General features: G+C 31.8%; 1 protein-coding gene across 2 annotated transcripts in view; it reads left to right on the top strand.

Moving 5' to 3' along the window:
- The first annotated feature begins 3264 nt into the window (after positions 1-3264).
- The window catches only part of LOC126733848 (uncharacterized), a 72052-nt gene continuing 58982 nt past the window's right edge, over positions 3265-16334 (top strand). The window contains exons 1-2 of one of the 2 annotated variants that reach the window (XM_050437272.1): positions 3265-3520; positions 3838-3867. In XM_050437272.1, coding sequence (XP_050293229.1) covers positions 3513-3520; positions 3838-3867 — 38 coding nt within the window. In that variant the 5' untranslated portion in view covers positions 3265-3512. The remainder of the gene's footprint in view (positions 3521-3837; positions 3868-16334) is intronic. The other variant, XM_050437273.1, reaches the window with a different exon arrangement.

Raw genomic sequence — 16334 nt, 5'->3', positions numbered from 1 at the left:
GTTTAAATATACGCTCAATTTGAGCCGTACAATACATTACCCATAATGGAAGGGCGTATCGGAGATGCAACTCAAAGAGGGTGTAATGGACTAGTCTAGACGTTGCCAAGTTTAACTTCCTGGAAACCGATCTAAGATTAAAATATGCAAAGATCGATTCTTTGTATAAAGCATCGATGTGCAAGTTCTATTTTAAGGACTTGTTTTTAATGGATCCTAAAATAAAAAAGATTCCAATTTATTTTTAATATGATATGCGTAATTTCAGATACGTTAGAGCAAGGAAAATAAGAATCTCATAAAATTTAAGGGTGACTAGATCATTTGTTACAGTTCTATAAAGTGCCTTAATATCCAGATTGCTCCAACATCATTTCAATTTCATATCAATTTCTTGTACAATCTCAAAAATATCTAGACTAGCGATATCATTTGTAAACAGTAAAAACCCTCAATGTCCTAGAACTGGACATTGACGACCATTTTATTGGCTTGTAAGAAGACCTTTTTAACAACTCTTACAAGCTGACTTCTGCTTAAATTCTTGTGAATCCGTTAATATTATGATTTACACAGTCGCAAGCTTTAGAGAAATCGCAGAAAATATTTACAGATAAGCTCATTTGTTCCAGATAATTTTATTACTCTAAGATCTGCTAATACTATGGGCATAAAATGAAACTACTTACATGAATTCTCTTACGTAAAAAAATACATTTTATTGTCGTTCTCTGAGGCAATTATTGTCTTAAATATTTATTATACCATTTTTGGTAGCAGCCCTTAACTTGCTTTGTAGCTTTTTAATTACCTATTATAAATTTTACCTTCCTTTTTGAGGAAAAGTCCTTTGGTTTATAATATAAACGCGGCTTAAATAGAGAATAACTAATCAATGTTCCTTGTAACACTCAGGGAAAAGAAGAGGTGAATATTCCCTTTTCTGGCAGGAATTTGATTACACCGTAGCAAATTAAAATATCGACGACTAGTTTAAATTTAGTTTAGAAGTCCTTCATCGGCTTTTTCTTTTGATCAAAAAAAATCTGAAAGTGTACTCCCACGGAGCATATGAAACTAATATGCAAGCTTCCTCATAAAAGTAATTAAAAAAAACTAAAATTTTAAAAAATAATAAAATATCTTTGAAATATAAATTTGCATATAACATGAACACACACAACACTGAGTTACAATTCGTCGAACTTGCACCCTGGGTGTTTATGTTGATTCCCAATTAGGATTTAGTGATTACGAAGAACAGTAAAGTTAAGGAAAGCAATTAAATTAAAAATTAACGTTAATTATTCTCCTAGTTTTTGTGCAATTTTATTAGTATTCTGTAGCTAAAGTTGATTCGTAGGGTTTCTTTAGGGTTCTACTTACGTTTGGTTTATTATTTTCGTCTATAGTGTTTAGTTTTTAAGTACTTCATCTTGTTCGAGAGCCCCATTTTGGCCCCAATTTAGGTTATTAAGGTTATATTATTGTAAATCCCTGTAGTTCTAATTTTCTAGAATTTGTATACTTGCTTGCTTTGACTGTCAGTATTCTCCTAAAATTATTGGTCTCTTTGGGCAAAAACAATGAAGATAATTCTAAATATTTCGAAACTGTTCCATCGGGTTTTAAAAAGGACGCGCTTGGTGACAATTAATTCAGTTTTAATTGTTTTGTTAGTTTTTACCTTGGAAACAATTAAACGACAGTCAAGGCGAGTTAGGTTAGTGCTTTTGACGTTGACAATAAAAGTGTGTTCCCGAATTTTTTTACAATTGGTGTCAGAAGTAAAGGATATTTGGAAGCTCATTTTAGTGGATGCCTTTAAGAAGAAGTCAGGCCAAGATGGAGACTGAGAAATTGATGGAGCTGCTATTAAGGAAGTTTGAAGAGCAAAAAGTAGAACAAGAAGAACGAGACCGCAAACAAGAAGAGCGAGACAAGAAACAGGAAGATTTACTAAAGACAATTAAATCTGACCTGAAGAAAGAAAATGAAGACCTGATAAGGACCATGAAAGATGACCTAAAGAAAGAAAATGAAGACCTGATTCGAACCATGAAAGATGGCTTACTTAATTTAAAAGATAATCTTAAAAAGGAGCAGGAGGAACGAGACAGAAAACAAGAGGAACGAGTTTTACAACTTAAAGAAGATCTGGAGAAGAATCAGAAACAATTAATAACTAACTTTGAAGCAACGGTAGAAGAAGAATTGGGGCAAGTACAAAAAAAGATCCAAGAACTAGAGATGAAAGTAAAACGGACTCCTCTTCATCCCGATCCTGGAATGCAAACAATAATGAAATTAAATTCGACGGCAAAGAAGCATGGAGTACCTATTTGAATCAATTTGAGGCCGCTGCTAGGGGAAATCGCTGGGATAACGAAGAAAAGACATATCTGACAGTCCTTCCTCGAAAACGGATTCCGGAAGTTCTTGAAGCTGTTCATGGCGGTGTCGGCGGAGGACATTTCGGAGTTAGTAAGACCTTGGCAAAAATGAGAGAACGGTTTTACTGGCTGAACAGTCATCAAGATGTTAAACGCTGGTGCCGACAGTGTGAGCAGTGTTCGTCAAGCAAGGGCCCAAGAACCCGGACAAGAGGAAAGATGATGCAGTATCTTGTTGGTGCACCCTTTGAACGAATTGCCATAGACGTAGGAGGACCCTTTCCTACTAGTAGCTCCGGAAACCGATATGCTCTTGTTGCTATGGATTACTTTAGTAAGTGGCCCGAGGTTTATCCGCTTCCAAACCAAGAAGCAACGACAGTAGCTGAAGTGCTGTTCCAGAACTGGATTTGTCGATTTGGTGTACCCAGAGAGATACATTCAGACCAAGGAAGGAACTTTGAGTCACAAATATTCCAACAAGTATGCCAGTTGCTGGGAATCAATAAGACCCGTACAACCCCACTACACCCTCAGTCTGATGGAATGGTTGAAAGATTTAACCGCACATTTGAAACCTATTTGAGGATGGTGGTAAACTCTAAGCAAACCGACTGGGATACCTGTATACAACCATTCCTATTGGCATATCGTTCTTCTATTCACAAGTCAACTGGAAAGAGCCCGGCAAAAGTTGTCTACGGTGATGAACTTCGTTTACCTTTGGACATTATTACTGGAAGACCCCATAAGTCTGAAACCCTTGAGGAGTACTTCGACCATTTACAAGAGCGTTTACAAATTGTTCACGAACAAGCACGGGATAAACTTTATCTAGAAAGTAACAGAATGAAATCACGTTATTCTACTGGTTTTAATCCTGGGGATAAAGTCTGGTTATACAATCCGCGGAGGACGAAGGGCAAGTCACCAAAGCTCCAGAAGGATTGGGAAGGTCCATTCAATGTGGTCACCAGAATCAACGACGTGGTGTACCGTATCCAGCGACATCCGACAGCGAAGATGAAAATTGTAAACATCGTCCGGCTAGCGCCCTATCATGACTCAGGTGGTCCCATGTTTGATCGGGACGATCAAACTTGAGAGGAGAGCAGTATTATGAAAATGTAAATACGTTAATTATTCTCCTAGTTTTTGTACAATTTTATTAGTATTCTGTAGTTAAAGTTGATTCGTAGGGTTTCTTTAGGGTTCTACTTACGTGTGTTCCCGAATTTTGTTACAATATATTACTTGTCCTTGTCAATCCAAATCATTCGAAATGATTGTTCTTGTTAAATTTTTCCCTTAGAAACATGATGATACCTCTCAAAAAATTATGATTTTTGAACATAAAACAGATGAAAATATTATTTATTTAATTTGATGCAGAAACTTTATATATAAGTTACACCATATAAATAATGATTTTTCTTTTTTCCAGATACAAATCGTGTAGACTCATAAAATTAGGGTAAGTGCGAAATATGAGATATAGATATATTCATCTTAATTTAAATTAAATTCTGTTTACAAAAAAAAGCAATTAAAGTATTTATTTTGTTTTTAAATAAAAGTGGAAGCAATTAAAAAATATATTTTAACGCAACTTGTACTACATGACAGTAAATCTAAATAACAATTCGAATATTATACGCTGAGAAAATGTGATATAAATATATAGCTTACAATAACTGGGCAAAATTTATGGCCTAATAAAACTTTCAAACTCAAAACAAATGCTGCATTTTTGGCAAGATTGTGGAAAACTTCTGGAATTTTGACGCCGTGTAAATTTCATTTTAAAATGTAAGGTATAGCAACTTTTACGGGGCAAAATTGATGGCCGGGCTAAATTCGGTCGATATACAAATTGTTAGGCAAATTAACGCTGACAGTTTCGACACTAACCACAACAAATTGCTTCTGCACTTGCAAGACATATTGCAACGTTTGAACAAAGGAGTAGACGGATTTGATAAGGATTAAATATGAAGTTTTCCCTTATTTATTATTCGAGTAAAAGATTTTTATACACTGTTTTGTTCAATTCTTCTTGTTGGGTTAAATTTATATTTGAGACTGCCACTACTTTTTTTTTATGTAATTTTACTAAATGTCAGATAAAATGATAGTCTTGCTTACATAAATTAATTTTGGCATTCAAAGAGTGTATTGTCTTTTAGCCAGGTAAACATATGCCATTGATTTATCTCGGCCCATATCTATTATATTCCGTTAACATTAATTAAACCATTCAAAGCACTGATTTGAACAGGGCTGAAACCACTACTGACGGGGTAACATTTAACATTCAGTGTTGACCTTCGAATTTCATGTTATCCAATATAGAGTGTCTTTAAAAGGTTTTTAAAATGACTTACTAGATATACTGTGTGTCCCAGGATGAGCGAATTTATATGTAAAAACGACAAAAAATTTTTTAGTTGAATTTGAAAGTTTGGCACCCAGCCCTGCTTGATTAAAAAATAAAATTTTGCATATATTTATTTTGTTTAAATCAAGCATCCCTTGATACGAACATTTTTTAAATTTTATGAGTTGGTAAAGTAGTATTTTTAGGCCAGATATAAAAAAAGTTTATAAGAAAAAGTTGTTTAGAATGCAAAATTATGCCTGAGTACCAAATTTCATAACCATAGGCCTACTTTGATTTTTACATTTTATGTACCAATTAATTTTTTTATTCATATTTAATTATTAGAGAAAAACTAACTAATTTATTTATCTAATAGTTAAATCACTGATCTAAGAGTTACAAACCATCCTCAAAAATTCTAAGTACGTTTAATTTAACAAGAAAATTTAATTTTATTTTCTTATTTTAAATTTATTCGATGTCAAAATATTTTTCAATATCTTTCCTAAACATTTTAAAAGAATTTCTAATTTCTTCAATGGAAATTGAATTACAAGCGTTTCAAATTTTTTGTTTTAGTAATTCTTTTATTTTAATTATTTTTTTTTATTTTCTTTATTTTAGTTTCCTGTCATTTGGTAATAGCTCGGAATAAACAATTTGCTTGAACCGGTCCCATAATAGGAATCAGAAATGGTTAAATCAGGTGACCTTGGCGGCCACTCAATTGGGTTGCGCCTTCCAATTCATCCATTCGGAAAAGTTTTATTCAACCATTCTGCTACTCAAATAGTGGAGTGCGCTGAAAATAAAAGATTTATTCTTTGATCAACTGGTAAAGGTTCTAAGTATTCTTCAAAAAATTATTCCAAAATTTGAAGATATGTTTCTTGATTAAGAGATCATTCAATAAAGTATGGTCCAATAATACCTAAATGATAAGATATGGCGCCACTAACGTTAAAAAGATTTCCTGTTGCCATGGATTACAAATTTTGGCGTTTCATTCAACCAAAATCGACAATTTCGGGATGAAATTACACCATTTGTCGTGAAAGTAGATTTTTCCGCGAATATTTTTTTTATCGCTAATCAAGTAGAAAATAATAAACGGTGCGCTTCATCCCCCTCTTCTAAAGTATGCAAGTACCTTAGTTTGAGTGCTTTAATATTGTTGGCATGATAATGGCTAAAAGTTCTTTGTAATTCAGATTTGCTTATGTTCAGCACCGCCGATAACTTTGCAATAAGATGATATAAGTACGTTTTTTGTACATAACTTTGACAGTGACAATGTTTTATAGTGGTCATTTAGCTGCGTCATTTAATTGAGAATGTTTATATTTTAAAAAGTTCGACAAAAACTCATAAATTCGGTAAAAAAGAGTCCAATATAATAAGGGGCATGCATTTCACGAGCAAAAAATTCGTACCGATCGTAAACAGAATTAGTCCAAGGGCAATAATTTTCACTATTTTAACTATTAACATTTATTTAATTTTTGTTTAAACTTTTAATAAAGAGAGAATAAATAATTAATAAATTATTTAAACGTAGAAATCAAAGTAGGCCTTTGGTTATGAAATTCGGTATTCGGACATAATATTGCATTCCAAACAACTTTTTTTCATAAACTTTTTTTACATCTTGCCTAGAAATACTACTTTACCTACTCATAAAATTTTAAAAATGCTCGTAGCAAGGCATGCTTGATTTAAAAAAAAATAAAAATATGCTAAATTTTATTTTTTAATCAAGCAGGGCTGGATGCCAAACAGTCAAATTTCAACCCCAAAATTTTTCGTCATTTTTACGTATAAATTCGCTCATCCTGGGACACACTGTACTTATAGAGTAACCCAAAGAAAGAGCTTTATTTGCCTTTCATCAACAGTTTATTAATATTAAACTTACATCTTTTCATTATCTTAGTTTATTAAACTTATTTTATTTCATAAAATATATAATTGTGCAAATTCTAATTTATATCTCGTGTTGGTGAATGCTTTATTTTATAAGAAACTATTAACTTTACATTTTTTAAACGGATTGAATCGAATTTTGATTATAAGCTAGAATGAGTGGTTTAATATTGAAAAAAAGGATGTTATTTATTGAAATAGCTGAAAGAATACGTTCTATAAATTAAAATACAGTATCCGAAATATAAATAGGGAGTATTATTGGGTCAGCATAAATCACTATACGGGTAAGTATAGGGAACTCCAATAGCATGCAAATTCTAAATAATAATTGAATCATATACTCAACAGTATTTTCCCAAAAAGCACACACCAAATCTTAAATAAATTTATGATTAAAACTCTATCAGTCAATGCATATATCTGTGTACATTATAGCTTTCTTAAATTAATTTAACAACCTATATACAATCTTTAAAAATTTTTATATTATCCAAATATATAGGAATTATCAAGACAATTATTAAATGAATATTGTGTCTTTGTTTTAATGATGCCAAAGATTTACAATGAGCATTTCTTATTACTATTAGTAATTAGTTCTTATTGATTAGAAGAAGAGGACTAATAAATAGTTAGGGAATACAACATACACTCTCAATATTTACACCTATAATTAAACCATAATTAAAAAATTAAACACTTTAAAAGGGGCTTTAAACACATTTTCTTGTCTTTCTCAAAATATGAAAATGTCACTTAAGTCTTTTAAGAAACAATCGAATATGTAAAAATCTATATACATTATTAAGCTGTACATGTCCCGGTTTAAAAAAATGTATATAGTACAACTCAACCATATTCAAGTGGCCGATGAGATGCGCAGACGAAATAGTGAAAGATTCAGTGTGCAGTGTTTTCAGGGATAGAAAACGATTAATTTAATACAAAATGGTAAATTCCCATGTTTGAATGAGTTTACACTCGGCATATTTTAGCAGTGAAATATACGAATTTTTATTAATATTTAAAAATAAATAGAGTATCTATTGTAGTAAATTAAATTTAAAGGTTTTATAATTTTTATCCTTTTTTAAAATCTTGATTTTTCTAGGCGTCAAAAATAAACAATTATTACTAATTTTTTTAAGAAAATAAAGCGGTAAAATAATAAGTCAATAGATATAAGATATGCTAAAAATAAAAAGTTTTTATTTAAAATGCTTATTTTTAAAAAATCTCAAAAATATTCTAGAATTCCTTTATCTAGGATGGATGTGTACACAGCTCATTTTATTGTATAAAAAAAAACATTATTAATTCCTCTTTTGGCATATACCTGACACAATCCTGATTTTCCTGAAGATACAAGTATTACATCAATACGAAAAGAGTAAAAAACCTAAACTGCTATTGACAATAGAAATTAGAAAAGCTTTTAAGATATATTGTGTCTCGTTGGGTTTTATACTACCAAATTATTTCTTTATTTTATAACTCTTTTGAGTGGAAATGTTAGTCATTTATGCTTTATTCATGATGCCTTGGCGGCACAATATAAAAAATATGTTTATTTATTTAGCGTCAAGATCCAGTTTCCCACCTAGATAAGTCCAGCATCATTCTGATTGCATTTGTAAGTGAGTCCATATTTTTCCCTCAGAATTATTTAAAAAAATTTCTTAGAACATTGAAAGGCTAGAAGTAAGATGCAATGATGCCAAATGCTTACGTAGAAATTGCAAAAAAAAACACTTTATAATATCATAAAAACTTGCCACTTATATTGACAGACACAAAACAATACTACTGTTCTTCCTCAATAAAATATCAAACATTTTTTTTTAATAAACTATGAGAAGATACTCTTTATACAGGGTGATTTAAAAGTAAGCGGCATCCTTTCAGGGGCGTAATCCTTGTATGAAAATAAGGCAAAAAGTTCTTATTATTATGGGTTCGAAATTGCTTCCTAAGGGAGCTACGCCCCTTTGAATAGGACCCCTTGAAGACAATTTTTTCTCTATAACTTTAAAACCCTTTAGAATTAAATTTTGAAAATTGGTGTACTGCATAAGCATTTTGTTGTGAATAAGATTCTAAATTTAAATTTTTTAAATTTTATTCAGGTGCGTAACATGCAGGGGTTGGTAAGGGTAAAACATCCCTTTTTCTTTTACTCTTTAGGTCATTGTGATTTTGTTTGTAGAGTCTTATACGTAAAAAAGGTACTCTTAGTTCAATTCGATAGAGCGTACCATTTACGAGAAAATCGACTTTGAAAATTTTCTGATTGCGTATGCTTAATACATAATAAAATTACTGGATACGCATTTAGAAGTTGGCGGTTGTTTTTTGGTTTTTGGCATTTAAATGACTGATAAATGTCATTGTAAAATACAATTTACTTTGTCAAAGTAAAATTAGTTTCATAGAGTGTTTTACAAATTACTATTTATTATTAATAAGAAGGGGTACTTTGTGTTTTTAAGTTTAAAAAGCAAACATGGATTTTACATATCAAGAACAAGCTGATATTCACATTATGTTTGGAAGAGCATTTGGTAATTGTGTTGAAGCAAGGCGATTGTATCATGAGGCATTTCCTAATCGACGAGTGCCACACCGTACGGTTTTCGCAAGAGTAGATCGTAATTTAAGGGAAACAGGTAAATTCAAAAATAAGGGTAATATCACATAATATCTACTTAAATTTTACTTAAGGAACATTTCAAAGACAGGAAGTTGTTGGGCGACCAAGAAATGCCAGAAGCCTAGCATTAGAAGAACGCATGCTAGATCGTATTGAAGAAGATCCATCTTTGAGCACTCGCATTATCGCAAATCAAGAAGGGTCCTCTCAGTCAACCGTATGGAGAATTTTGCACAATATGTTACTCTACCCTTATCATATTCAACGGGTTCAGGCTTTGGAAGAGCGAGATTTCCTTCCTCGTGTACACTTCTGTAATTGGCTAGAAGAAAACCGCGTTGCTTTTGAAAATTTTGAGAACAAAATTTTATTTACTTCACAAGAAACGGAATTTTCAATTTCCACAACAACCACCTGCTACGGTACAGAAGGCACATCAGCAGCAGTGTAGTTTAAATGTGTGGGCGGGAATAATCTACCACTTCAATTACGAGCACAAATGTGGTTTATGCACGATGGTGCTCCACATTTTAGCATTCTCGCTAGAGAACATTTAAATGATGCCTATCAAAACCGCTGGATAGGTCATGGAGGTCCAGTGCCATGGCCACCACGGTCTCCTGACCTAAACCCTAAAACAACTAAAACAACTAGTTTATTCCCGCCCTATACCCAATATTGATGTTCTCAGGCAAAGAATAGAGGAAGGAGTTCAGACAATTAAAAACAATCCAAGAATTCTACCACGTGTGAACCATAATCTAATAAAAAGATTAAGAGCTTGCCGTGACGCGAATGGTAATAATTTTGAACACTTTCTATAAATTGTTAAATAAAATGTGAGTAAAAAGTGTCTTTTTTGTCGATCGTAATGCGAATTAATTTTCATCAATAAACATACGCGATCAGAACATTTTCAAAGTCGCTTTTCTCGTAAATGGTACGCTCTATCGAATTGAACTAAGAGTACCTTTTTTACGTATAAGACTCTAAAATTTTATAATTTTCAAACAAAATCACAATAACCTAAAGAGTAAAAGAAAAAGGGATTTTTTTGCCCTTACCAACCCCCGCATGTGACGCACCTGAATAAAATTTTTAAAAATTGAATTTAGAATCTTATTCACAACGAAATGTTTATGCAGTACACCAATTTTCAAAATTTAATTCTAAAGGGTTTTAAAGTTATAGAGAAAAAATTGTCTTCAAGGGGTCCTATTCAAAGGGGCGTAGCTCCCTTAGGAAGCAATTTCGGACCCATATTAATATGCACTTTTTGCTTTATTTTCATACAAGGATTACGCCCCTGAAAGAATGCCGCTTACTTTTGAATCACCCTGTATACTTTAACAAAGTCTATATTCAACGTTAAATGAATGTAGATAGTGTATTTTAGAAAAAGGTAATGACATGGCAACGCCGCTCGATCCCATTCTTAATGGCGGGGACACAAGGAATCACTACCAGTGACGTCGTCAAATCATATTTATTAATAATAGAGTAAGTTTATAAACTATTTATGTGTTTTATCACATAGTTCATTAGACTAAAGGTAAGAAGCATTTTTATGTCAATTAGATATTTAATAGATTTCTTAATAATTGATTTTTTAGGATACAAATTTTTAACATTTTTCATAATTTTATTGTATTAAACAAATATCAGTTTTACATCACTTATTTTATATCGCATCAGATAATATATACAGGGTGCGACTTCTTTAAAGGGATAGTGTTGCTATATCGGAAACTAATATACCTAATATCTTTATTGAAAATACATAATATTTATAGAAAGGTGTATACATTTAGCAACACAGAATCGGTAATTATATTTGTAAACAAAACACCCCCTTGCCCTTGACTACATTTTGAATTTAAACAAAGTTCTGGTTTACTGATTCTAGTCCTTGTTGTCAAAATATTAATGCAGCCCACTAAATAACATTTTTCTCTTCCAGAAAGTAAACTTTTAATCATAATGAATGTACATATACATTCCTTGACATTTATTAAAAATAATTATTTAATGATGCTTGCTCATTAAATAATCTGTTTATTTTTTATTTAGTTTTTCGTCTTTAATATAAATCCGTCTTTCTTAAAATATCTTTAATTTACGTTCTGTTTGCGTCTCAAGGTCTAAGTATAAAATTACAAGCGTGCTTTATCTTAAGGGAATATTCAGATCTCTAATAAAATATTAAAATGGTAAGTAGAATTACGAAGAACGTCTTAAATGAATTTTTTGCGGCTCTGTCTGCTTTTATTAATTGTCTAAAAACATTCTAAGTACAGAAAAAAACCGAGAAAGTTTATGACTGTCGGGTCCTCTAAATATAAAGAACTCATAAACTGGAATTTAATTTTAATTTAGACCCAAGGCCCTCGCTTACTGGATTTAATTTTTTAAATTGGTAAATATGTTGATTGATCCAACATAAAATTTCACGGATTTCACTTGGGTGATTTTATTACAATTTGCATTTTTTGATTTGATGTGCTCTTGGACAAATTGCTTTTTGAGTATAAAAGCTTTTAAAACTTTTCAGCTAGAGTGGAAAACGTTGTTAAAGTAAAAATGCTATTTTTAGTAAAAGATTGTTGTTTCATAACTCTATAAATAATGTTAGTATTAGGACACTAACTAATTAACGATGCCTCACCATCAGAGTATCCTATTTCAACGTAGTTTTTTGCACAGCGTTCTGTATTTTTTAGTAGGTTGCTTCGGAACTCTTAAACATTGACATTTTCAAGTTTAAGAAATATTTATTACTTAAGCAGAATGGTTTTTAATAAGTACTTTGTTTTTCTTCTATCGTGTTGTTTTCTTTTCTATACTTATTTTTTTGTATAATATGTGGATTAGATTCAATTCATGTAGGTACCATTGTCATGTTTTTTTAGTTTAGAGCTGTTTTATTTAATTTTTGTTTATTTGGTCTTGTAGCAAATAGTCTAAATAAAATGAATATCAACGAACTCAACTACAAAATCTCCAATGATATCACAGCTAAGAAAGCTTGCGTAAAATCAAAAACCAAAATATATATAAAAATACCTCCAGATACACGGAAACTTATGAAGAAAAAGAGATTCCCCAGAATATCATGCACTTAACAAAAGAATCCATAAAGAAGTGAGGGAAGGCATTCGAGCATATAACACCAAAGCTATTGAAAATGCCATAGAGGACAATGCAAACATGCGGATTTTAAGGTCGAAATTGTTTCCAGAAAAACACAAGATTACCAAAATAAAATAACAGCAGGAGTATTGCCGAACATATTAAGGAATTCTACACCTATCCTTACACCTCTATCAGACATGATCCAAAAACTCCTTTAGTCACTATATGCAATGTGGGCTCTGAAGACATCCCAGAGATATCCAGAGGGCGGCCTGTACGCCCTTAAGAAATTAAAATAGGAGCCCAGGTAAACATAGAATTACATCCCAAATGCTAAAAATAGGAGGAGCCGTCATTGAAAAACCTCTGAAAATTCTATTAAATAAATATCTGCAAAAAGGCAAAATTCCAGACGCGTAGCAAAAAGAGATACCAACCAAAAGATTGACCAACAACTTTAACGCATAACAACCAGTAGAGCAAATGAGGGTTTGATAGTGGTTCAGTATCATCGACCACCTACATACGAACGTGAATAGAAAAACAACAGAATACAATGTATACTGTGTCCCATTTTGGATGAGACTGCAGGGTATCTCTGTCATTTTTTAAGATAGAGCTTTGCGGTTTTCGCGACCCTGTATCACTTTTTTGTAAAACTTTTAAAGCCACAAACAGAAATATTCTAACTACTTTTGTTCCTGAAATACAGGGTGAAAACGAAAAGGTTTACTTTTGGAGATGTTATTATTTCTCAGGCCCTGTATAAGATAGAATAAAAATGAAAACTGCTTGTAATAGATATTTTTACATAAAAGTCAGTGGCGTATTTAATTTTTTTTTTCTAATGCACTGTTTTTAAGATTGGGCACAAACTTGGTATTTTTTAAATGCTCCCTGTAACACCCTGTATATTTTAACGTCAAATTTTTGCATTTTTTTTTCTGAATACATTGATGTATCACAACCTATTCTTTAGTAAATTTTAGCTTCAAAAATCAGAAAAATCCATATTTATTTTTGTTTTTAATAGTAGGCCATGAATTCTTACACACATGCATTTAATTATTACTTTTTTAAAACGCCATGTGATTTAAACCTGTTTATTTAACTATATTTTAAACATTAACTTAAAATATTAATATAAACATAAAAATGTTAAAAACAAAAAAAATATATCCGACCAGGTTTAACATTAAAAACTAATTAGTAATTACAAGAATCAAATTAGAAAATTAATTACAAAAACCAAAAAAAAAACAACAAATATAAATTTAATAAAACTGTTCAAACTGCTGTCCATTTTGTCTTATACAAAAACCACATACAGTGTGTATTCGTCTTAAGGCATTTAAAATTATAAAGGGTTGCCTTTGTAAGTTTATGAATGCTTCTTCAGTTGTCGCTCGGAGTTCATTTATATTATTATGCCGATTTGCATACATTTTATTTTTTAAGTACGACCATACAAAAAAGTCCAAAACACTTAAGTCCGGTGACCTCGGGGGCCATCTGATTGGCCCGTGTGTGCCAATCCAACGTCTATCAAAATGGGCACTTAAATATTCTCTAACTACCCTTGAATTATGAGCGGGCGCTCCATCTTGCTGGAAATATATTTGATGTCGCTGGGCTAAAGGTATGTCCTCCAGCAACTCTGGCAAATTATTTTGCAATATATTTAGATATCGTTGGGCAGTTAAGCTACCCTCAAAAATTGTATATACAATTTTAGTGCCCAATACAAAACAGGAAACACTAAAACCAAATCGGCCTTGTTGCTGTCGTTCAAAAGTAATATGTTGGTTTTCTTGATACCAATGTCTGGTATTTTGCCTATTAAATATGCCACTACTGCTTATATGGGATTCGTCAGACCATATTACCTTTTTTACAAAATCCGGATCTTCATTAGTTTTGGTTAAAAACCAATTAGAAAATTCCAGTCGCTTAAACGGATCGTCAGGATGCAATTCTTGAATAATATTTATCTTATACGGTTTAAATTTATGCTTTTTTTTAATTTTTTGCACTTTTGTTTTGGAAACTCCTATCTCTTCCTCTATCTTTCTACAGGAAATTTGGGGTCTTGCTTCCACACACGCTAGAACATTAATTTCGCCAGCTTCATTTCTATCAACATGGGGTTGCCTAGGTTTTGAATAGCAGCCATAATTTAAAAGATTAGATTTTAACCGGAATACTATAGCCCGAGATGGCTGACGTCTTTCTGGAAACCTAATAAGATCTTTTTTATTTTTTGAATTTTGTAACAAAATAAAATAAGCTAGAGCTTTACCTATTTAAATATAATTGCTGCGCCGCTTCGACATTTTCGTTAGAAAGGTTTAAACATTTTATAATATCATACTTTTCAAAATTTTGGAATTCCATATTTTCACCGTCAGCCATCATTATTGATATGTATTGAGTCTGTTTGTGACTTAGTTTCCATGAATGCAATAAACAAAACATTTTCTTATGCATGTGTCAAAGAATTCATGGCCTACTATTAAAAAAATAAACATAAATATGGATTTTTCTAATTCTTTGAGCTAAAATTTATGAAAGATTAGGTTGTTATACATCAATGTATTCAGAAAAAAAAATGCAAAAATTTGACGTTAAAATATACAGGGTGTTCCATTTAAAAAATACCAAGTTTGTGCCCAATCTTAAAAACAGTGCATTGGGAAAAAAAAATTAAATACGCCACTGACTTTTATGTAAAAATATCTATTATAAGCAGTTTTCACTTTTATTCTATCTTATACAGGGCCTGAGAAATAATAACATCTCCAAAAGTGAACATTTTCGTTTTCGCCCTGTATTTCAGGAACAAAAGTAGTTAGAATATTTCTGTTTGTGGCTTTAAAAGTTTTACAAAAAAGTGATACAGGGTCGCGAAAACCGCAAAGCTCTATCTTAAAAAATGACAGAGATACCCTGCAGTCTCATCCAAAATGGGACACAGTGTACCTCTCCACCTGGCATTTATAGACTCTCATAACGCGTTTGATTCAATTGAGACGTGGGCATTTACCCAAGCAATAAATGATGCAAGAATAAATTTTCGTTATACAAGCCTATTAAAAAATATATACAGTGACCGCCTAAAGTTATATATAAATTCGATAAAAATTAGAGACATGATTTTTTAAGAAAACGGTCGGACCCGTCGATTTTTAGTTGCGCATTATTTCATATATATTTTTTTGTACACAGGGTGGAACAAAAAAAATATGACGTTATCAATAATTTTTTTAAATGGAATGCTATATTTTTTATTGCATTTATGAAATATAGGCGAAATTCCAAGCAAGTTTCGTATAACACACCTTATCTCAAAACTCAACTGTTTCAGAAATATTTACATTTAACCAACAATAAAGCAAGTAAGTACATCTATTTACAAATTAAGATAAAATGGAGAATAAAATGTTATAAACTGTAAAAACTCTTATTAATGTATCAAGTGTTCAAACTGATCCCCATTTACTTCTTGGCAGAAAACAAGACGGTTTACAAACTCCTGTAAAACACTATCAATTATTTCGGGTGATATACGTCTAATTTCATATCTAATTCTATTTTTCAAATCTTCTACGTTGTTTGGCTTCTCAATATAAACTTTACTTTTCAGGTACCCCCATACAAAATAGTAGCAGGGATTTAGGTCTGGTGACCTGGCCGGCCACTCTATTGGCCCTCTTCGTCCTATCCATCTTCCTGGGAACACTGTATCCAAGTAATTATGGACATCTCGAAAGAAATGTGGCGGTGCGCCGTCTTGCTGAAACCGCAAATTATCTGTCGGGACAGCAGGGTCTTGTTCGTCTGGGTATAGGGCAGC

The sequence above is a fragment of the Anthonomus grandis genome, chromosome 3 (genome assembly GCF_022605725.1).
Source record: "Anthonomus grandis grandis chromosome 3, icAntGran1.3, whole genome shotgun sequence".
In the NCBI taxonomy this organism is placed as follows: Eukaryota; Metazoa; Arthropoda; class Insecta; order Coleoptera; family Curculionidae; genus Anthonomus; species Anthonomus grandis.
This window is presented reverse-complemented; position numbering and strand designations above follow the sequence as displayed.